At 36.1% G+C, this 23426-nt stretch overlaps 1 protein-coding gene across 1 annotated transcript in view; it reads left to right on the forward strand.

Moving 5' to 3' along the window:
* Positions 1–19408, forward strand: part of RGS20 (regulator of G protein signaling 20) — a 32830-nt gene extending 13422 nt beyond the window's left edge. Inside the window, exons 2-4 of the mRNA XM_053715041.1 lie at positions 4448–4534; positions 14405–14639; positions 19004–19408. Coding sequence (XP_053571016.1) covers positions 4448–4534; positions 14405–14639; positions 19004–19195 — 514 coding nt within the window. The 3' untranslated portion in view covers positions 19196–19408. The remainder of the gene's footprint in view (positions 1–4447; positions 4535–14404; positions 14640–19003) is intronic.
* Positions 19409–23426: the final 4018 nt, after the last annotated feature.

A 23426-nucleotide genomic window follows, 5' to 3' on the forward strand; every position in this document is an offset into this window, starting at 1 on the left:
ATTTTTTTATTTTGGATAATGTGTTCATTATTTTTTTTTGTAATTTTAGACTTTTTTTATTTTTGTAATTAGATTAATCTAATGTAATTTTTTTGTATTTTTTATTGTAATGTAGTTTATTTTTATTGTAACTAAGGGGTTAATTTAGGAGGTGTTAGGTAAATTTGGTTTAATGTGTTGCGGGGGGTTGGCGGTTTAGGGGTTAATCAATTTATTAGGTAGTAAGGGGGTTTTCTTAATACTTCGTACGGGCGGTTATTTATTTATTTATTTTATTACTTATTGCTGGCGTTTTTGTTTTTTTTAATACTTATTGTGTGCGGTTAGGTGTTTTTTTCATACTTACGGGCATTTTTTTTTTTTTTGTAATGCTCCGTTTACCTTCGCTGCATCCCGGTGGATTCCAAAAATGGCAGGGTGGTGAAAGAATCCACCTTATCCCGGTGGATTCCGAAATGGCAGCTTACTAAAAAAGAATTGGGAGTGCAAGATTTTTTTTATTTTTTTTAAATAAAGCTGTTTGATTTGGATTGACAGCATCAATATAATTGTTCTATGTCATTGAGATTAATTAAAGAACATCAACTGTATTCTTTATTTTAAATGCTAGGACTTACATTACCTTATTGCTCAATAAGTATCCAATCACAGTTAAGCAGTGGCACAACAGCCACTATGGAGCTGTTTGGATAGTCATATACAGAGGAAAAAAAACTTAATGGTATGAGGCAATAGATAGAATCTTCCTTAAAGTTCTCTTGCCATATACAGTATGTACTCTTCCCTTTAGCTGATTGTTACCAAGCAGGCAAGCTAGGCCCCATTTGTCAGAGGATTGTATGAACATTGAACAGCAGCTAAAGGGATAAAAATAAATAAAAAATCTTTGTTGTCCAGTCAAAATAAAATTGTCCATGATTCAGAAAGAGCATGTAATTTTAAACAACTTTAAAATTTACTCCTATTATCAATTTTTCTCTTGGTATCCTTAGTTTAATTTTAACTAGACTATCCTGTTAAAAAAAAAACTGATTTAACCTATTTAAAAGTTGAGGTCATGACCACATTCCTACTGGGTTTCTTTTAGGAACTGATTGGTAGGTACACCTGAAGGACTGCCAAATCAGCCTTTTTTTAATCACACTTTGCATTAAACAGTATGCTGGGTCTATCTTAGCTCTGCTTGTTCCTGAATGGAAAGAGTAGCAAGTCATCAACCCTAGGTGCTCACTGTGAACCAACTCGGTATCATTGTGCATACGTTTAAATCACTGAGTCTATTTTTTTCAAGTGCCCTAAAACATTTGTACAAATTATAAAAGGGTTAACTGAGCCTACTGAGGTAAAAAACTGTGTGAAAAAAAAGTGCAAAAAAAGCTTATAAGTATTTTTAATACAATTTAAAAAAATCTTCAAAATTATTTACACTTTAGTGTTGACAAGTGTAGCTTGCTCAACCTCTCTTATCAGTGTCCTACTCCAACCTGAGGTATTGTGTAACAAAGTGTGCACATGACATGCAAGTAATGGGGGGGAGGTTGAGGGATATTGGATACTGCTATTGTTTGTTGCCAAGAGGCTCGCTTGTTTCCATGGGGTTAAAGGGATACTAAACCCAATTTTTTTATTTCATGATTCAGATAGAGCATGAGATTTTAAGCACCTTTCTAATTTACTCCTATTATCAATTTTTCTTTGTTCTCATGCTATCTTGATTTGAAAAAACAGTACTGTAAGCTTTAGAGCCAGACCATTTTTTGTTCAGCACATGAGTAGCACTTGCTGATTTGTGGCTTAATGTAGCAAACCAATCAGCAGCTCTACCAAGGTTCTGAACTAAAAAATGGGCCGGCTCCTAACCTTTTATTACTGCTTTTTCAAATCAAGATAACATGAGAACAAATAAAAATTGATAATAGGAGTAAATTATAAAGTTGCTTAAAATTGCATGCTCTATCTGAATCATGAAAGAAAAAATGAGGGGTTAGTATCCCTTTAATGTCCCATGCTTTGTGAAAGCTTCAGCATTATACTGTGCACTGCTTTAGTCAGGTGTCATGTGACTCTGCCCCCTACCTACAAGAAACCTTTTGCAGGTAAGCTTTGGCTACATAATATATTTAGAAACTTATGTTAGTTCTTACTGTTTTTTGTCCCTTTAACTAGAGCACAGGTGAAATAATCAGCTCCCTGATCAGCTGATAATTCACCTGTGCTCTAGTTAAGATATGAGTATCTGCACTTTTAAAATGGACCTGAGGACTGGAGTTGGGAAACACTGCACTACTGGGAGCTAGAATACATCTGTGAGCTAATGACAAGAGACAATTGTTTTCAAATGTACAGCTAGCTCCCAGTAATGCATTGCTGCTACTGAGGATATGTACATATGCATTTCAACAAAGGATACCAAGAGAATAAAGTACATTTGATTGTATGTTAGGGACCCAGGGAGGAAGAGACTATAATGTGATCCTGAGCTATCACTCTTTGGTTGTAACTAACTCTACCATTTTACTTTTAATCTAGCTGTGTGCTTGCAAGAGAGTGACAGACTTTCTATGTGATGTGTGTGTGTTTTGTAAATAAAATACTTTCTTATATTGCAGCCCAACATTTATTTTTGAGCTTGAGATTTTCAAATCATATTTTTCAAGCCCTGCCTTATATCTAAACATAAGCACTCACTTTAGCCAGTCTTTTGATGCCAATGAGTTACAAGCTTTAAAATGATGTGCAGCTCATGCATACAACAAGCTTCACATGTTGCCACTGATATTATTATGTTTAGAGCAGGATTTATTCAATTCTCCTAAAATTGTGCCTAAAATCCGCATACGACTGAATCCTAAAAGTGTGCCTAAAATTGGGCAAGTCTGACTATACAGTCCTCTTGCTTTGTTTGCGTTCGCCAAGGCACACCTGTGCGCTTAAAAACTGGTACATTTGCTAGTTTTAGTTGCATTTCATAGAGTCCTCCTTATTACCAATTTATCATTTTTATATTAGGATATTTCATTTTAAAAAAAATTGCCCCCACTGGAAAAATTTCTGTGGACACCCATGCACTACAGTGTTTCACAGGATAACAACAATACACAACGCCTGTGTGAGAAGATTTGACAAGATTGACAAGAGTTCAATCCTATACTTGCAAATATATGCAAATGTATGCTAATGAGCTGGGCAGTATTCTTTTCCAGTAAAGGTGGCAGCCCCATATGCTATACAGTACAGATACAATACAGTAACCAGTCAATACAAAGGCTTCTGAAGAAAATAGGAATTTCTTAAAAAAAACCATAAATAAATGAAGTCTTAAATGCACAATCATTTAAATACTAAACCCATATTTTTTTCTTTCATGATTCAATCAGAGCGTGCAATTTTAAGCAACTTTCTAATTTACTCATACTATCATTTTTTATTTGTTCCCTTGCTATCTTTATTTGAAAAGCAGGAATTTAAAGCTTAGGCGCCAGCCTATTTTTGTTTCAGCACCTGAGTAGCGCTACCAACAAGCAAGCGCTATCCAGGGTGCTGAACCTAAAAAAAAAAAAATGATGATGAATTTGTGCTTGCATAGCAGTTCCTGTGTATTTCTACTTCAGGTATGGTCAACTGTCAGTTCAAAGGCCACATGCGCCTCTCTGCACTTGGCTTTGTATAACTAAAAATATGTGCAATCGTTTTTGTGCTCTGGGGTGGCCACATTTAAAAAGTCTAGCAGCAAATAGAGGGAATCCCTACAACTCCTTGACATTTTTAGGAAATATATTATGACTTGCATTTTTAGAGGGAAACAATACTCTCTGTTCTATCTAATTGATTTTTTAATAGGTATTCCTGTGCTGAATAAAAGCTAATAAGCTGTAGATCCAGTTACACATAATCAAACACTTCCTGTTAATTTCACATCAAATTCCTTTTACTTAAACTTTTTCATGCAATTGTTTTTTTAACATGTTTAACTGCTGCTCTTTCATATACCTGATAGAAAACATTTGAGTACAATTACTCTTTCACAGCCATACATTTATATGCAGCTCTTAAAGTCTTCTAAAATATTCATCTTCAGCCCCATGTGTTAGGAAGTTGGCCATCACCATTCAAGACCGTTAAAGGACCATTCAATACAGAATTGCATAATAAAAATAAACCGCAATACCACTTAAATGAGCAGATTTTTTTCTGACAAATTTCAAAATGTACTTACATTTTCTGGCCCTGTGTCATGTGACAGCCATAAGCCAATCACAGACATATGTATACTGTACACTGTAAACTCTTGCACATGCTTAGCAGTAGCTGATGCCTTTAGAAAGAGTGCATATAAAAAGTCTGGAAGTAAATTGAAAAGTCTCTTAAAATGACATGCTCTCTCTAAATAATGAAAGTTTTGTTTTACTTTAGTGTCCCTTTAACAATACCTCTTGTTATGTTACAGCCTCACTGTTAGAAATCAGGAAGATGAGCGAACAAGGAGATCATCTAACGAAATCAGAGGCGAGGGAATACCAAACTGTGAAGAAAGGTAACAACATATTAATTATGTTTTAATACATTGACACCACAGCAATAAACCATATGTTGTAAAAAATGCCTTTTAAAGTCATGTGATGTAAACTGGGACAAACAAATGGGTTAATACATTCTTAACTATTTGTGTTGGAAATCTACTGTTTGTGTGTACGACCTTACTTTGTGAAACCACAAGTCTTTCCATAACATGTAACACAGCTTTTAATAATGTGATCAAAATATAATTAGATCGGCCAGTATGTATAAAACATTAGTCTGAGAACATAGACAAAGAATGTAAATTTTAACTTATTTCATTTAAGAAAGATCAGGTGGGTTAAATACTGGGAGATATTCAGAAATATCATGTTATCCGTTTTCTTATTATTAGTAGGAATGACAATATTACGATTCTTATTATCATCCCTTTAAAGAGACAGGAAAATGTTCACAATTCAGATAGAGTGTTACATTTTAAGAAACTTTCTATTTCTATTATCGAATTTACTTTGTTCTCTTGGTATCCTTTGGTAGGCAGGTAGGTAGTCTCAGGAGCTTACACATGTCTCAAGCACTATATGGCAGCTGTTTTGCAAGAGTCTTTTAACAATGCTACACATTTGTAAGAGAACTAGATGGCTGCAGTGTTATCTGCCATACACGTGCTACCTACCTAAGTATGCTCTTCACTACAAAATACCACATTTTATAATAGACATAGATTGAAAATGTTTTTAAATTTGTATGCTTTATATGAATCATGATAGAAAAATTTGGGGTTTCGTGTCCCTTTAAGTTATTTGTCAGATGAGAAAAAAAACAGGTAAAAACTACGGTTGCAGTAAATTCTTAAAGTGATAGAAAGGTTAAAATTAAATGTGCTTGGGTGCATTTACATTTCAAATAGAAGCATTTCTGCAATATTAGCAAAAATGCTTCTAGTAATAGTTATTACATATGCTATGTGTACCTGTGCGCAGTATAAATGCTCAGAGAGCTGGCGATAGTGTGTATTGTGCCTATGCGCCAGTATAAATGCTCAGAGAGCTGGCAATAGTGTGTATTGTGCCTGTGCGCCAGTATAAATGCTCAGAGAGCTGGCAATAGTGTGTATTGTGCCTGTGTGACAGTATAAATGCTCAGAGAGCTGGCGATAGTGTGTATTGTGCCTGTGCGCCAGTATAAATGCTCAGAGAGCTGGCGATAGTGTGTATTGTGCCTGTGCGCCAGTATAAATGCTCAGAGAGCTGGCGATAGTGTGTATTGTGCCTGTGCGCCAGTATAAATGCTCAGAGAGCTGACGATAGTGTGTATTGTGCCTGTGCGCCAGTATAAATACTCAGAGAGCTGGCGATAGTGTGTATTGTGCCTGTGCGCCAGTATAAATGCTCAGAGAGCTGGCAATAGTGTGTATTGTGCCTGTGCGCCAGTATAAATGCTCAGAGAGCTGACGATAGTGTGTATTGTGCCTGAGCGCCAGTATAAATGCTCAGAGAGCTGGCAATAGTGTGTATTGTGCCTGTGCGCCAGTATAAATGCTCAGAGAGCTGACGATAGTGTGTATTGTGCCTGTGCGCCAGTATAAATGCTCAGAGAGCTGGCAATAGTGTGTATTGTGCCTGTGCGCCAGTATAAATTCTCAGAGAGCTGGCAATAGTGTGTATTGTGCCTGTGCGCCAATATATAAATGCTCAGAGAGCTGGCGATAGTGTGTATTGTGCATGTGAAGACTCAAACTGATATTAGACACTTCATATATTTTATAACCATAGTATTTAGGTTATTCCCCGCCTCCCTCTAGTAATGGGTGCCGGCATTTTAAAATCGACCGCTCACAACATTCCAGTACTGATGTGTTTGCAGTTGAACATGTTCAGCAATAACTCTCCTACAGACACCTGCAGTGTAACCTAAGTTCCAAAATGGCGGCACCCATAATTAGAAGGTGGTGCATGAGTGTTTATTTTCCCTTTAATGTATGTCATACAAGCCACTGCTGATTCTCTGAGAAGATTAGTGCACAGACCCTCACAGCATATGTGTGTATGCAGCTGAAAAAAAGTCATAACATTTACCTGAAGCATTTTTCTAATGGAAGTATATTGCAAAAATACTTCTATTTAAAGGGATAGGAAACCTCAAAAACATAATTTATGTAAGAACTTACCTGATAAATTAATTTCTTTCATATTAGCAAGAGTCCATGAGCTAGTGACGTATGGGATATACATTCCCACTAGGAGGGGCAAAGTTTCCCAAACCTCAAAATGCCTATAAATACGCCCCCCACCACACCCACAATTCAGTTTAACGAATAGCCAAGAAGTGGGGTGATAAGAAAGGAGCGAAAGCATCAAAAATAAGGAATTGGAATAATTGTGCTTTATACAAAAAAATCATAACCACCACAAAAAAGGGTGAGCCTCATGGACTCTTGCTAATATGAAAGAAATGAATTTATCAGGTAAGTTCTTACATAAATTATTTTTTCTTTCATGTAATTAGCAAGAGTCCATGAGCTAGTGACGTATGGGATAGCAGATACCCAAGATGTGGAACTCCACGCAAGAGTCACTAGAGAGGGAGGGATAAAATAAAGACAGCCAATTCCGCTGAAAAAATAATCCACAACCCAAAACAAAAAGTTTTAATCTGATAAAGAAAAAAACCGAAATCATAAGCAGAAGAATCAAACTGAAACTGCTGCCTGAAGTACTTTTCTACCAAAAACTGCTTCAGAAGAAGAGAAAACAACAAAATGGTAGAATTTAGTAAAAGTATGCAAAGAAAGACCAAGTTGCTGCTTTTCAAATCTGATCAACAGAAGCTTCATTCCTAAAAGCCCAGGAAGTAGAAACTGACCTAGTAGAATGAGCCGTAATCCTTTGAGGCAGGGTTTTACCCGACTCCACATAAGCATGATGAATCATAGATTTTAGCCAAGACGCCAAAGAAATGGCAGAAGCCTTCTGACCTTTCCTAGAACCAGAAAAGATAACAAATAGACTAGAAGTCTTTCTGAAATCTTTAGTAGCTTCAAGATAATATTTCAAAGCTCTTACTACATCCAAAGAATGTAAAGATCTCTCCAGAGAATTCTTAGGATTAGGACACAATGAAGGAACAACAATTTCACTACTAATGTTGTTAGAGTTCACAACTTTTGGAAAAAAATGAAATGAAGTCTGCAACACCGCCTTATCCTGATGAAAAATCAGAAAAGGAGATTCACAAGAAAGAGCAGATAACTCAGAAACTCTTCTAGCAGAAGAGATAGCCAAAAAGAACAAAACTTTCCAGGAAAGTAATTTGATATCCAAAGAATGCATAGGCTCAAACGGAGGAGCCTGCAAAGTCTTCAGAACCAAATTAAGACTCCAAGAAGGAGAGATTGACTTAATGACAGGCTTGATACAAACCAAAGCCTGTACAAAACAATGAATATCAGGATGATTAGCAATCTTTCTGTGAAAAAGAACAGAAAGAGCAGAGATTTGTCCTTCCAAAGAACTTGCAGACAAACCCTTATCCAAACCATCTTGAAGAAATTGTAAAATTCTAGGAATTCTAAAAGAATGCCAAGAAAATTTATGAGAAGAGCACCATGAAATGTAAGTCTTCCAGACTCGGTAATAGATCTTTCTAGACACAGATTAACGAGCCTGTAACATAGTATTAATCACTGAGTCAGAGAAACTTCTATGACTAAGTATTAGGCGTTCAATCAACATACTTCCAAATTTAATGATTTGAGATCCTGATGGAAAAATGGGCCTTGAGACAGAAGGTCAGACCTCAACGGAAGTGTCCAAGGTTGGCAACTTGCCACCCAAACGAGATCCGCATACCAAAACCTGTGTGGCCATGCTGGAGCTACCAGCAATACAATGAACGCTCCATTAGGATTTTGGAAATCACTTTTGGAAGAAGAACTAGAGGCGGAAAGATATAAGCAGGTTGAAAATTCCAAGGAAGTGACAACGCGTCCATCGCTTCCGCCTGAGGATCCCTGGATCTAGACAGATACCTGGGAAGTTTCTTGTTTAGATGAGAAGCTATCAGATCTATTTCTGGAAGTCTCCAGATTTGAACAATCTGAAGAAAAACCTCTGGGAAGAGACCATTCGCCCGGATGTAACGTCTGGCGACTGAGATAATCCGCTTTCCAATTGTCTATACCTGGGATGTGAACCGCAGAAATTAGACAGGAGCTGGATTCCGCCCATGCAAGTATCCGGGATACATCTCTCATAGCCTGAGGACTGTGAGTCCCCCCTTGATGATTGACATATGCCACGGTTGTGACATTGTCTGTCTGAAAACAAATAAATGATTCTCTCTTCAGAAGAGGCCAGAACTGAAGAGCTCTGAAAATCGCACGGAGTTCCAAAATGTTGATTGGTAATCTCGTCTCCTGAGATTCCCAAACCCCCTGCGCTGTCAGAGATCCCCATACAGCTCCCCAACCTGAAAAACTCGCATCTGTTGAGATCACAGTCCAGGTTGGACGAACAAAGGAGGCCCCTTGAACTAAACGATGGTGATCCAACCACCAAGTCAGAGAAGATCGAACATTGGGATTTAAGGATATTAAATGTGATATCTTTGTATAATCCCTGCACCATTGGTTCAGCATACAAAGCTGTAGAGGTCTCATGTGAAAATGAGCAAAGGGGAATGCGTCCGATGCTGCAGTCATGAGACCTAAAATTTCCATGCACAAAGCTACCGAAGGGAATAATTGAGACTGAAGGTTTCGACAAGCTGAAACCTTTTTCAGACGTCTCTTTTCTGTTAGAGACAAAGCCATGGACACTGAATCTATTTGGAATCCCAAAAAGGTTACCCTTGTCTGGGGAATCAAGAAACTCTTTGGTAAATTGATCCTCCAACCACGTCTTTGAAGAAACAACACAAGTTGATTTGTGTGAGATTCTGCAGAATGTAAAGACTGAGCAAGTACCAAGATATCGTCCAAATAAGGAAATACCGCAATACCCTGCTCCCTGATTACAGAGAGAAGGGCACCGAGAACCTTTGAAAAGATCCTTGGAGCTGTTGCTAGGCCAAAAGGAAGAGCAACAAATTGGTAATGCTTGTCTAAAAAAGAGAATCTCAGGAACTGATAGTGGTCCGGATGAATTGGAATATGAAGATATGCATCCTGTAAGTCTATTGTAGACATATAATGCCCTTGCTGAACAAAAGGCAGAATAGTCCTTCTTTTAGATATTTTTAGATCCAGAACTGGACTGAAAAAAATCTCTTCTTTGATACAATGAACAGATTTGAATAAAAATCCCAGGCCCTGTTCCAGAACTGGAACTGGCACAATTCCCCAGCTGACTCCAGGTCTGAAACACATTTCAGAAATGCCTGAGCCTTTACTGGGTTCACTGGAATGCGTGAGAGAAAAAATGTTCTCACAGGCGGTCTTACCTTGAAATCTATTCTGTACCCTTATGAAACAATGATCTGAATCCAAAGACTTTGAATCGAATTGATCCAAACAGAACCAAATAATTATTACCTTGGAAAGAAAGAGACAGCAACGTTGACTTAAAAGTCATATCTGCATTCCAAGATTGAAGCCATAAAGCTTTTCTGGCTAAAATAGCTAAAGACATATACCTGACATCAATTCTGATGATATGGAAAATGGCATCACAAATAAAGTTATTAGCATGTTGAAGGAGTTTAACAATGCTATAAGCATTATGGTCTGACACTTGTTGCGCTAAAGCCTCCAACCAGAAAGTTGAAGCTGCAGCAACATCAGCCAAAGAAATAGCAGGTCTAAGAAAATTACCTGAACATAAATAAGCCTTCCTAAAAAAGGATTCAAGCTTCCTATCTAAAGGAAAACGAAGTACTATCTGCCGTAGGAATAGTAGTACGTTTAGCAAGAGTAGAAATAGCCCCATCAACCTCTGGGATTTTCTCTAAAAACTCTAATCTATCAGATGGTAAAGGGTACAATTTCTTAAACCTTGGAGAAGGAGTAAATGAAGTACCCAGACTATTCCATTCCCTAGAAATTACTTCTGAAATAGCATCAGGAACTGGAAAAACTTCTGGAATAACTACGGGAGGTTTAAAAACTGAATTTAAAAGCTTAGTAGCTTTAATATCAAGAGGACTAGACTCCTCCATATCTAATGCAATCAACACTTCTTTAAGTAAGGAACAAATAAACTCCATTTTAAACAAATATGAAGATTTATCAGTGTCAATATCTGAGGTAGAATCTTCTGAACCAGATAGATCCTCATCAGAAATAGATAAGTCAAAATGATGGCGGTCATTTAAAAATTCATCTGAAATATATGAAGTTTTAAAAGACCTCTTACGTTTACTAGAAGGAGGAATAACAGGCAGAGCCTTCCAAATAGATTTAGAAACAAATTCTATAACATTAACAGGAACATCCTGAACATTAGATGTTGAAGGAACAACAACAGGTAATGGATTATTACTAATGGAAATGCTATCTGCGTCTGATAGCTAATTATGACAATTATTACAAACAACAGCCGGCGGAACAGTTACCAAAAGTTTACAACAAATGAACTTAGCTTTGGTAGAACCGACATCAGGCAGCGCTTTTCCAGAAGTAGATTCTGATCCAGGGTCAGGTAGTGACATCTTGCAATATGTAAAAGAAAAAACAACATATAAAGCAAAATTATCAAATTCCTTAAATGGCAGTTTCAGGAATGGGAAAAAAATGCAAAATGAAACAAGCCTCTAGAAAACCAGAAGCAACTGAAAAGTGAGACTGAAATAGTGTGAAAAAACTGGCGCCAAGTATGACGCCCACACATTTTGGCGCCAAGAATGACGCCCATATTTTTTGGCGCCAAAAAAACGTCCGCAATACACAAACGTAAAAAATGCCGCAATTACGAAAAAACTTCCGGCGCCAACTATGACGCCGGAAATGACGACATTTTTGTGCCAAAAAAGTCTCGCGCCAAAAATGACGCAATAAATAGAAGCATTTTCTGCACACGCGAGCCTAACAGCCCGCAATTTTTGAAGAAAAAAAAAAAGTCAATTGAAAATAAAGGTAAGAAAAAATGAATCTATGCATTTTCCCAAAAAAATGAAACTGACATTCTGAAAGAAGGAATACTGATTATCCTGAATCATGGCAAATATAAGTTTAAACAACTTATACATATAAAGTGCCCAACCATAGCTTTGAGTGTCATAAATAGAAATAAGACTTACTTACCCTAAGACACTCATCTACATATAGTAGATAGCCAAACCAGTACTGAAACGAGAATCAGTAGAGGTAATGGTATATAAGAGTATATCGTCGATCTGAAAAGGGAGGTAGGAGAAGAAATCTCTACGACCGATAACAGAGAACCTATAAAATAGATCCCCTAGAGGAAGACCATTGAATTCAAATAGGCAATACTCTCTTCACATCCCTCTGACATTCACTGCACTCTGAGAGGAAAACCGGGCTCCAGCCTGCTGCGAAGCGCATATCAACGTAGAATCTAGCACAAACTTACTTCACCACCTCCATGGGAGGCAAAGTTTGTAAAACTGAATTGTAGGTTTGGTGGGGGGCGTATTTATTGGCATTTTGAGGTTTGGGAAACTTTGCCCCTCCTGGTGGGAATGTATATCCCATACGTCACTAGCTCGTGGACTCTTGCTTCCATTATCAAATTTGCTTCATTATTTTGTTGTCCTTTTCTGAAGGAACAGCATTGCACTGCTGGCAGCTAGCTGAACACATCTAGTCAGCCAATCACGAGACAAATGTGTGCAGGCACCAATTAGCAGCAGCTCCCACTAGTGAAGGATGTGTGCGTATTGTTTTTCAACAAGGGATAACAAGAGAACAAAGCACATTTGAAAATAGGACTGAATTTAAAAGTGTCTTAAAATTACATGCTCATTTAATTTTGACTTTCCTATCCCTTTAAAACTGAAATACACCCATGATTTTTTTTTTTACATTTCTATCCCTTTAAGCGCTGTAAGTAGTTTTGTTGAGAAATATGTGAGAATAATGGTTAAAGAAGTGTAACAGGCCATATCTGTGTGTGAAAATGTATGTTTATCTATAGGAAAACAATGTGACAGAAGATTGATAATAAGAAATAAAGTTGCATTTGGTGCTTAGTTTCTTACATACACTCGATTAGCATGATGTGAGTTTGTCGGAGACCTGCAGTGTGATATTAATAGCGGTGTCTATTACTTTCCTATAATCATGCAAGTTACTAGAACCTCAGATGGCTGCATTTACAGGATAATTATTCAAAAGAGTAACAGTTTGGTGGAGGGAAGTAATAAACCACTTGCCTTACTTGGAGGATTCAATCTGGGCTTTAGTCTGCAGACAGCAATGCTAACCACTGTCATAAAGTTGGTATAAACCATTGTTTTCCAACCACGGTCCTCAAGTCAGGCCAGATCTTCATTATAGCTGAGCTAGAGCACAGGTGAAATAATCAGCTGATGCATGAGAGCAGGTTAGTAACCATGGTTGCTGATCAGCTGATTATTTCACCTGTGCTCTAGTTCCGCTATAATGAAAACCTGGGCTGTTGGGGGTACTTAAGGATGGCGGTTAATAAACACTGGTATAAACTATATGGTTTTGCAATTATCAGTTTAAGCAAATTAGGGACAAATATGTTGCAGGTTTAGCATTGAGGAGGCAGCCAGGTGCATTTCAGGTTTTTAGAATTAGAAATTGCTCAATTGTCAGAATTAAATAACATGAAAATGGGGCAGATTAAAGGGACACTGAACCCAATTTTTTCTTTTGTAATTCAGAAAGAGCATGCAATTTTAAGCAACTTTCTAATTTACTCCTATCTTCAAAATTTCTTCGTTCTCTTGCTATCATTATTTGAAAAAGAAGGCATCTAAGCTTTTTTTTGGTTTCAGTACTCTGGACAGCACTTTTTTATTGGTGGATGAATTTATCCACCAATCAGCAAGGACAACCCAGGTTGTTCGCCAAAAATGGGCCGGCATCTAAACTTACATTCTTGCATTTCAAATAAAGATACCAAGAGAATGAAGAATATTTGATAATAGGAGAAAATTAGAAAGTTGCTTAAAATTTCATGCTCTATCTGAATCTGAATCACGAAAGAAAATTTTGGTTACAGTGTCCCTTTAAATAATCAAAGTAGCTTGCAAAGTTGTTTCATTATGCATAACTAAACATTGTATATAAAAATCATAGGGTGTTTACTGTCCCTTTAAGGACCATGTGCACCTGTCATTTCAAAATAAACAGCTTTATTGTAACCTTTTTTTTATACACAAAATATTTTTTAACATATTGCATGTGGAAGTAGTTCTCCTTCATAAGCATGATATACATTTGTAGAGTTTTCTGTTTCTTTATAGCTGAGTTGTTTACAGTGTTGAAAAAGTTTGTAGTCAGTATTTGTAATACATTGCAAATATATTTCACGTCTTTTGTTTATCTCAAAGCCATCCACGCAGATAGGGTTGCCACCACCTCAGCCATGTTTTCCTTGACACGTATGAGTTACACATGCTGCAGGGTGTACAGAGAGGAACATGTATTGTGCTGTTCATCAGCACTATTCATGTCATGTCCAGAGACACAATACATGTTCCGCCCTGCTTAATTTGTAACATGCATAACTCATAAGTGTCCAGGAAAACAGGGCCAAGGTACCAACCCTACACCCTACACATAGATGTACTAAAAGTGTTGATGTTAAGACTTGTATTTTTTTATTTTAAATATATATACTGTATGTATACTGTACCATGAAGTATATATATTTTAATGTTCTACTTTAAAACATGTCAACAAAAATAATTCACATAACCACTGATATCTCTGTGTTATCTCTTTCTTCATTAGTCCATCTCCTACTCTAGAAGATGTGTACTCTTGGGGACAATCATTTGACAAGCTCATGACAACTCCCTGTGGAAGGAATGCTTTCCGGGAATTCCTCCGAACAGAATTTAGCGAAGAGAACATGCTATTCTGGATGGCGTGTGAAGATCTTAAGACGGAAGCAAATAAAAATGTGATAGAAGAAAAAGCAAGGCTAATATATGAAGATTACATTTCTATTTTATCTCCCAAGGAGGTTTGTACTATACACACATTTTTAATAGAGTTAAGTTTGTTTATATAACATGCAAAAATATGCAGCAGAATTCACCACGGACTGTGCACATCATTTTTAAGACTTGAAATATAATACTTGACTGGAAAAATAGAAAATAACACATACAGTACATATATATATATATATATATATATATATATATATATATATATATATATACTGTATATATATATATATACTGTATATATATTATTTTTTGTTTGTTTGTTTTTTGCCAGCCAGCATAAAGTACAAATTAATTGCATAATTTAACATAAATGTATTTAATTATAATTTGTGCAATAAAATTGAACATTTTTTAATATTAGCTCATTTTAGCTTAATATTGGCTAAAATTTTAGCTGGCTGGTCACCATAATAAAAAAGATCCGTATTAGAACACTGTATATGTATGCGTGTATATATATATATATATATATACATAGTACTATTTTTTTAATTATTTTGGTATATAAGGGCCAACAGAATAATTACTTAAAGGGACACTGAACCCAAATTTTTTCTTTCGTGATTCAGATAGAGCATGCAATTTTAAGCAACATTCTAATTTACTCCTATTATCATTATTTCTTCATTCTCTTGCTATCTTTATTTGAAAACTAAGGCATCTAAGCTTTTTTTGGGTTCAGAACTCTGGATAGCGCTTTTTTATTGGTGGATGAATGTATCCACCAATCAGCAAGGACAACCCAGGTTGTTCATCAAAAATGATGCGGCATCTAAACTTACATTCTTGCATTTCAAATAAAGATATCAAGAGAATGAAGAACATTTGATAATAGGAGTAAATTAGAAAGCTGCTTAAAATTGCATGTTCTATCCGAATCACAAAAGAAAAAATTTGGGTTCAGTGTCCCTTTAAATGGGTAGTGCCATTATTTTTCATTTATTCTTGTAAAATGAACAAATAAAATACATAAAGGATTGTAGTATTTCCTTTAATTAGCATGTTTAATAAGCTTGTTTCCCATTAGTCACATATTCCACTTAACGAAAAAGTTAAAGCAAGAAAAAAAAAAAAATGGGAGTATACTTAATAAATCTTTCTATGACATAAAAAGGAAAATTCGGTTGATTAGAGGCAAGTTTGATGGTAACAGGTTCACAAGAAATGTTTTGTAAGCGCCTCTTCACAGAAAGGGGATGATTCATGGAATAGTCCTACACGCAGATGGTAGGCAATAATGCCTGAAGTAAGTGTAAGGCTATTATAAAACTAGCTATGCGTACACTTCAGAAGGAATTATGGGTAGGAACTTTGGCCTCTTGGTTCTTATCTACCAGTAAAATGATTCTTTCTGTGTGACAAATGCGTTTGCAATATATAAATCGACCATATCAAGTAATTTTCCTTTACCTAACTTACTCTTTCTTTCAAAACTGATTAGCTTAGTGTGGCATAAAAGCTTTTTCTATTTAACTAACTCCCTTGTTTTACTTTATTTAATCTTGAATATTATACTTTTTGTAGTAGTATTTTTTTCATACTTACTGGTCTATACCTTTAGGGGTGAGTTCTGGTTTTCTTTTTTTAGAAAATGAAATCACATCATCTTTATTTCAGCCCTGGGAAACCATTCTGATGAGGGTCAGATATAGAAAAATAAAAGTATTGTTTTGACTATAACAAAGCTGAGTTTCTGTAGAACTCTTGGATGGATCCCATCTGGACCTGGAGTCTTGTTTCTGCATTATGATCCATTGCCTATACTATTGATTCCTGCATTTTATGTACAGAATATGTATTTGTTCATCTCCTACTCAACTATTGATCAACCTTACTATCTCATATTTAAAAGTTTAATATTTTGCATACTAGTTTTTTGTTTGTATTTTTCCCATTTAAACTATGTAAACTTTAAGTTTTTTGGACCAAGTATACTGAGTAATGAAGATGTAGAGTTATACTATATGTCATCTTCAGCCAGTTTTTAGATTGTATTTACCAAATAGCACTTAAAGGGACACTGAACCCAATTTTTTTCTTTTGGGATTCAGATAGAGCATGCAATTTTAAGCAACTTTCTAATTTACTCCTATTATCATTTTTTCTTCGTTCTGTTGCTATCTTTATTTGAAAAAGAAGGCATCTAAGCTTTTTTTTTTTCAGGACTCTGGACAGCACTTTTTATTGGTGGATGAATTTATCCACCAATCTGCAAGGACAACCCAGGTTGTTCGCCAAATATGGGCCGGCATCTAAACTTACATTCTTGCATATCAAATAAAGATACCAAGAGAATGAAGAAATATTGATAATAGGAGTAAATTATAAAGTTGCTTAAAATGTCATGCTCTATCTGAATCACAAAAGAAAAAAATTGGGTTCAGTGTCCCTTTAAATGCCATATTTCCCTACTTCCATTTGACTCAAAACATCTGGAAAGGCTAGTATATACATATCTATCACATTTCCTCACATCAAACTCCCTCCTTCATCTATTGCAATCTGGATCTTGCCCCAACACTGCACAAGTACTGCAATCATTAATGAGCTACTTACATTAAAATCTAAATGTAATTTCTCTATTTGTCATCCTTCTAAATCTGTCTGCAGCCTTTGATACTGTTAACCAGCCTCTGTTGCTGCATACCATCCAATCCTTTGGCATTTGAGGCACAGCCCTCTCATGGTTCTTCTCCTACCTGTCTAACCATACCTTTTAGTTTATAAAGTCTAACAGGTTTCAGTATTATTTGTATGCTGAGGACAACTAAATCTACATCTCTGCACCAGTCCTATACCCTTCCTTGCTAACTTGTGTTACTGACTATCTTTCTCATATTTCATCCTGGATGTCCTCTCACCTTCAGCTAAATCTCTCTAAAACTAAGCTCCTTATCTCCTCTCCTTCTTCCAAAATCTTGACCCCCTCCATTACCCCAACCCCTAAAGCCTGATGCCATGGGGTCACACAGCATTTGGTCAATTCTTGAAGTTTCCATCTTAAAAACATCTCCAAAGTTGACTATTGCAACTCCATCCTCTCTGGTCTCCCTATCTGCCATCTATCTCCTTTGCAATTCATAATTAATGCATCTGCCAGACTGATCTTCTTTGCATGGCGCTCCTCATCTGCTACACCTCTTTGCCATTTGTTTCACTGGCTTCCTCTAGCTTCCAAAATAAAACACAAAATCCTGACCTTAACATTCAAGGCCCTCTATAACACTGATCTCCCCTATATATCTGACCTTGTCTCCAGATACTCTCCCGCATGTCCCTTTTGCTGTGATTATGACCTCCTCTCATGTTATTGACTCACATTTCCATCTATAGAACTTCTCCAAATTGGCCCAATATTGAGGGTCTCCCTGCCTCATACCACAAGACTGTCCTCAAAGTTTTAAACACCCTTTAAAGACTCAGTGATGCATACATTATGTGCTAACTTTTTCCTACCTACAAGCCCAGTTGTCCTGTAGATCACCTGTTCATGAAAGGAGAACTAGAACATTTGACAACTCTACCCATTTGCTTCTTACAAATGATACCTTTGCATATTATAGCTATGTTTATAGTGCTGCAGAATCTGTTTCTTTACAAATAAATGATAATGATAAACATCCAGATTGACTATTACATGAGTTTATACAAACAAGGGATGAAATGCCCTTACATTATTTAGATGACAGGAAACAATACCAAGGAAAAAACATGTTTATGGCTAATAATTTCAATTTTAAGTACATTTATTTTATTTTTCAATGTTAGAAAATGTTGTTTGCAGATTATTTAAAAGTCTGGAAACTGATTTTCTGCAAATAATGTTTTTTAATTATTAGCCAATCATTTGATGATAATATTATTGAATTAGATTCACTGTTAAGTACAAAACCTTTTACATTTTAAAGAATATATGAGCCAGATATTTAAATTGTGAAGATATAACAAGAACAAAAAAAACACATCTGTAGGAATAAACAAAAGAAAGACATTTAGGAGGAACTCCAAGTGAGATATCCCAAGGGGCCATTCTGAAGACCTGGTGTGCAGGATAATGACTATTCGTGCAGCAGTTTGACCTTTTTATGTTCTTGAACAATGGAGCATTACATCATTATTGCCTTTTTCAGAATATAGAGAAAGTTAAAAAAAAAAAAAAACTGTCAATCATCTTAGTTGTTTATATTTAATATCTGTTTCTCCTTTAGCTAAATACAGAAAGCTGTTCTTGTTATAGCACAGCAGGTACAAATCCTGTGCTGGTCACAGCAGGGGGTATCAGTTAGTGGGGTACATTAAACTTTTATGTATGACCATGGTATAAAGGTTGCAAGGATATTGCAATGGTGATTAAATGTCTGTTTTTAAATTGCAGGTAAGCCTGGACTCCAGAGTGAGAGAAGTTATCAATAGGAATATGCTTGAGCCAACACAACACACTTTTGATGATGCTCAACTGCAAATCTACACCTTAATGCACAGAGACTCCTATCCACGATTTATGAACTCTGTAATTTACAAGAACCTTCTTCAGTCTTTATCGGAACAAACCACTGACGAGTCCTAGTTTTGTTTCATTTTTTGTTTTCCTATATTTTTGTTATTTTTATTTATTTGGAAAGAAAATCATGGGTACTGTCCTTGGCAGGGAGTTTAGAGCTACCGAGACCTTCAACAGAAAGTTGTTCTCAGGCATATTTTAATATGGACTATTGACATTTTTTCTGCAGAGGGCTCTTTGTTGCTGTGTCAGTTGCAGCTAGCAATCAAACGTTTTCAAACCGAGTAATAATTTGGAAAATATTTGTAAATGATATATCAACCACTGTAGATGTGTTTTTTTACAACAATATTTGTGTGTTCTTCAAGACCAACGTTACCCCAGTGGAGGTGCCTTAATATTCCATGGTGGTTTCCTATATCTTCTTAGGTTAACCCTTAACTTGTGTTTAGGAAAATATTAATGCACTAGAAACAACATGTTTATTAGGAATGGTACTTCCACTTGTCTTAGAGTAACTAATGTATATTGAACAAGAACTGTGCTACTTTGAAACAATGCTGATGAACCTAAAATGTATCAAAGCCAATGGTGTGAAAAAAACTGCCTATAAAATATTTTTGTTGTCATTAAAAACAAGAAAAATATATATATATATATATAATTTTAATATCAAAATTTGCTTAAATGAATTTTAAGTTATGATATTGTGAATGTTTATAAGGTTTAGTTAAAAAACAATAACCCTTTTTGAAAAGGAGAAATACGAAATAAAAAAGGAGAAATATGTGGACATTTAAACTCTTTATCTAAAAAAAGAGAACAATAAAGCACAATAGTTCTATTTCAATAGTTGGTTTTATTTCATGCTTTGTTACTTTGTAATTGCAAAATGTGGGTGGGATATGAAAAAATAAAAGAAAACTTTTGCTTTGGCTTTTTAAATGCCCCGTACTTTTCGAACCCATTCTTTTTCAAGAGAGTCTTGTAGCTATTTAGTGACCAACAGTGCACCGCGGGTCCAGAGCAGCACCTCTACTGTGTATTTAACCCCTTTGTGGTGTTAAACACACAGTAGAGCAGGGTCAATAGCTGTAACATTATATGCTCTAACGGATTAAAGCATATCATCTTTTGATTATTATGGCCCTTTAAGTAATAATATGTTCATCTCAGAACATTTATCAGTATTGTTTTACACCAGAAAAGGAGAATCTTTAACCACTTGACGCCGCAAAAGGTAGGATGTTCCATGCCATCCTAAAAGCGATGGGCTTAAACACCTTTAGGACGGCATGGAACAATTAAACGGCAGTTGATCCGACTGGGGGACATGTTTAGCAATGCAGGAAGTTCCCCTGGAGCCAATTAGCACCGTTTTTGAAGCACATGATCATGCATCATATGCACTCTCAGGCCTCAAAGTCTCCCATCATCAATGATGGCTCCAGTTCTGAGACTGCTCATGGCATTTGCTACATCATTTAAAAAAAAAAAAACAGAGATTGCTTAAAAATATAAAAATAAAAAGTTTAACGTAATAGATAAAAAAAAATAGACATAAAGACTCAGGGCCAGATTATAAGTGGAGCATTATTTAACGCTCCTGCTTGAGTGTTAACTGTGCTAGAAGTAAGCTTTTTGCGTGCATCAGGTTGCGCTCATACGAGTTAAAAGTAAACTGTTTTGCTTGTGCGATAACCTGCCGAGCACAAAAAATGAACTTATAATATTGCGCTCGCAATAATGTGTTCCCCCATAAACGTCAATGGAGCAAAAAAAGTGTATTTATACATATTTATATATATTTATATGTTTATATATATACAGTGGGGGAAAAAGTATTTAGTCAGCCACCAATTGTGCAAGTTCTCCCACTTAAGAAGATGAGAGAGGCCTATAATTTTCATCATAGGTATACCTCAACTATGAGAGACAAAATGTGGAAACAAATCCAGACAATCACATTGTCTGATTTGGAAAGAATTTATTTGCAAATTATGGTGGAAAATAAGTATTTGGTCACCTACAAACAAGCAAGATGTCTGGCTCTCACATACCTGTATCTTCTTCTTTAAGAGGCTCCTCTGTCCTCCAGTCATTACCTGTATTAATGGCACCTGTTTGAAATTGTTATCAGTATAAAAGACAGCTGTCCACAACCTCAAACAGTCACACTCCAAACTCCACTATGGTGAAGACCAAAGAGCTGTTGAAGGACACCAGAAACAAAATTGTAGCCCTGCACCAGGCTGGGAAGACTGAATCTGCAATAGGCAAGCAGCTTGGTGTGAAGAAATCAACTGTGGGAGCAATAATTAGAAAATGGAAGACATACAAGACCACTGATAATATCCCTCGATCTGGGGCTCCACGCAAGATCTCACCCCATGGGGTCAAAATGATCACAAGAACGGTGAGCAAATATCCCAGAACCACATGGGGGGACCTAGTGAATGACCTGCAGAGAGCTGGACCAACATAACAGAGGCTACCATCAGTAACACACTACGCTGCCAGGGACTCAGATCCTGCAGTGCCAGACGTGTCCCCCTGCTTAAGCCAGTACATGTCCGGGCCCATCTGAAGTATGCTAGAGAGCATTTGGATGATCCAGAAGCGGATTGGGAGAATGTCATATGGTCAGATGAAACCAAAGTAGAACTGTTTGGTAGAAACACAACTTGTCATGTTTGGAGGAGAGAGAACACCATACCTACTGTGAAGCATGGGGGTGGCAACATCATGCTTTGGGGCTGTTTCTCTGCAAAGGGAACAGGACGACTGATCTGTGTACATGAAAGAATGAATGGGGCCATGTATCGTGAGATTTTGAGTGCAAACCTCCTTCCATCAGCAAGGGCATTGAAGATTAAATGTGGCTGGGTCTTTCAGCATGACAATGATCCCAAACACACCGCCCGGGCAATGAAGGAGTGGCTTCGTAAGAAGCATTTCAAGGTCCTGGAGTGGCCTAGCCAGTCTCCAGATCTCAACCCCATAGAAAACCTTTGGAGGGAGTTGAAAGTTCGTGTTGCCCAGCGACAGCCCCAAAACATCACTGCTCTAGAGGAGATCTGCATGCAGGAATGGGCCAACATACCAGCAACAGTGTGTGACAACCTTGTGAAGACTTACAGAAAACTTTTGACCTCTGTCATTGCCAACAAAAGATACTTAACAAAGTATTGAGATGAACTTTTGATATTGACCAAATACTTATTTTCCACCATAATTTGCAAATAAATTCTTTCCAAATCAGACAATGTGATTGTCTGGATTTGTTTCCACATTTTGTCTCTCATAGTTGAGGTATACCTATGATGAAAATTACAGGCCTCTCTCATCTTCTTAAGTGGGAGAACTTGCACAATTGGTGGCTGACTAAATACTTTTTTTCCCCACTGTATATATAGGTATATATATATATATACACACACGAGTATATATAGTTATAGCTATATACACACACACACATATATATATATATATATATATATATATATATATATATATATATATATATATAGGAATATCTATTTATAAACACTTAGAACATATTCTGCTATGTGCAGAACATAGGAATGTGAAATAATTACATTAAACACAAAGTTAAAACCTTAATTAAAAATGAATATTGCATAAATATGCTTTTTCGGGTTTTCATCTACTTAACTGCAAAGGGCTAAAATGCACTTATATATGTATTATGTGTGTATATTTGTATTTATGCATTTATATGTATATATGTCTTTAAATACATATATACATATATAAATACATTTATACATATGTACACACACACACACACATATATATATATATATATATATATATATATATATATATATATATATATATATACAGACAGTATATATATATATAAAAATACATATAAATCCATCTTTAGAAATGTATATGTATGTATCTCTATGTTAAAGCCCTTTGCCTGCCATTTTTTTTTTCTAACACCTGAGATCTCATATCTTTGAGCCCTTATAACTTGTTTGTGCAATATTTTCTTTAAATAATTTTTATAAGATAGTGTTATCATAAGTGTAAGTGTACTTTATACATTTTTTTATGTGTTTTGTGACACTTTTTTGTTTAGCAAAACAGTTAATCAGAGCTCTGAGGACACGGTAATCATTCTAGCGTAAATCGTGAACATTCTAGCGTAAACAAGTGATCGCGTTAATTTTAACCTCTAAAATGAGCGGAATACCTGACGCGCACAAACACCCACGATATACCCTTTATCGCTCGCATGTAACTGTTAATGCTCCATGTGTAATAT

The sequence above is a fragment of the Bombina bombina genome, chromosome 5 (genome assembly GCF_027579735.1).
Source record: "Bombina bombina isolate aBomBom1 chromosome 5, aBomBom1.pri, whole genome shotgun sequence".
Lineage (NCBI taxonomy): Eukaryota > Metazoa > Chordata > Amphibia > Anura > Bombinatoridae > Bombina > Bombina bombina.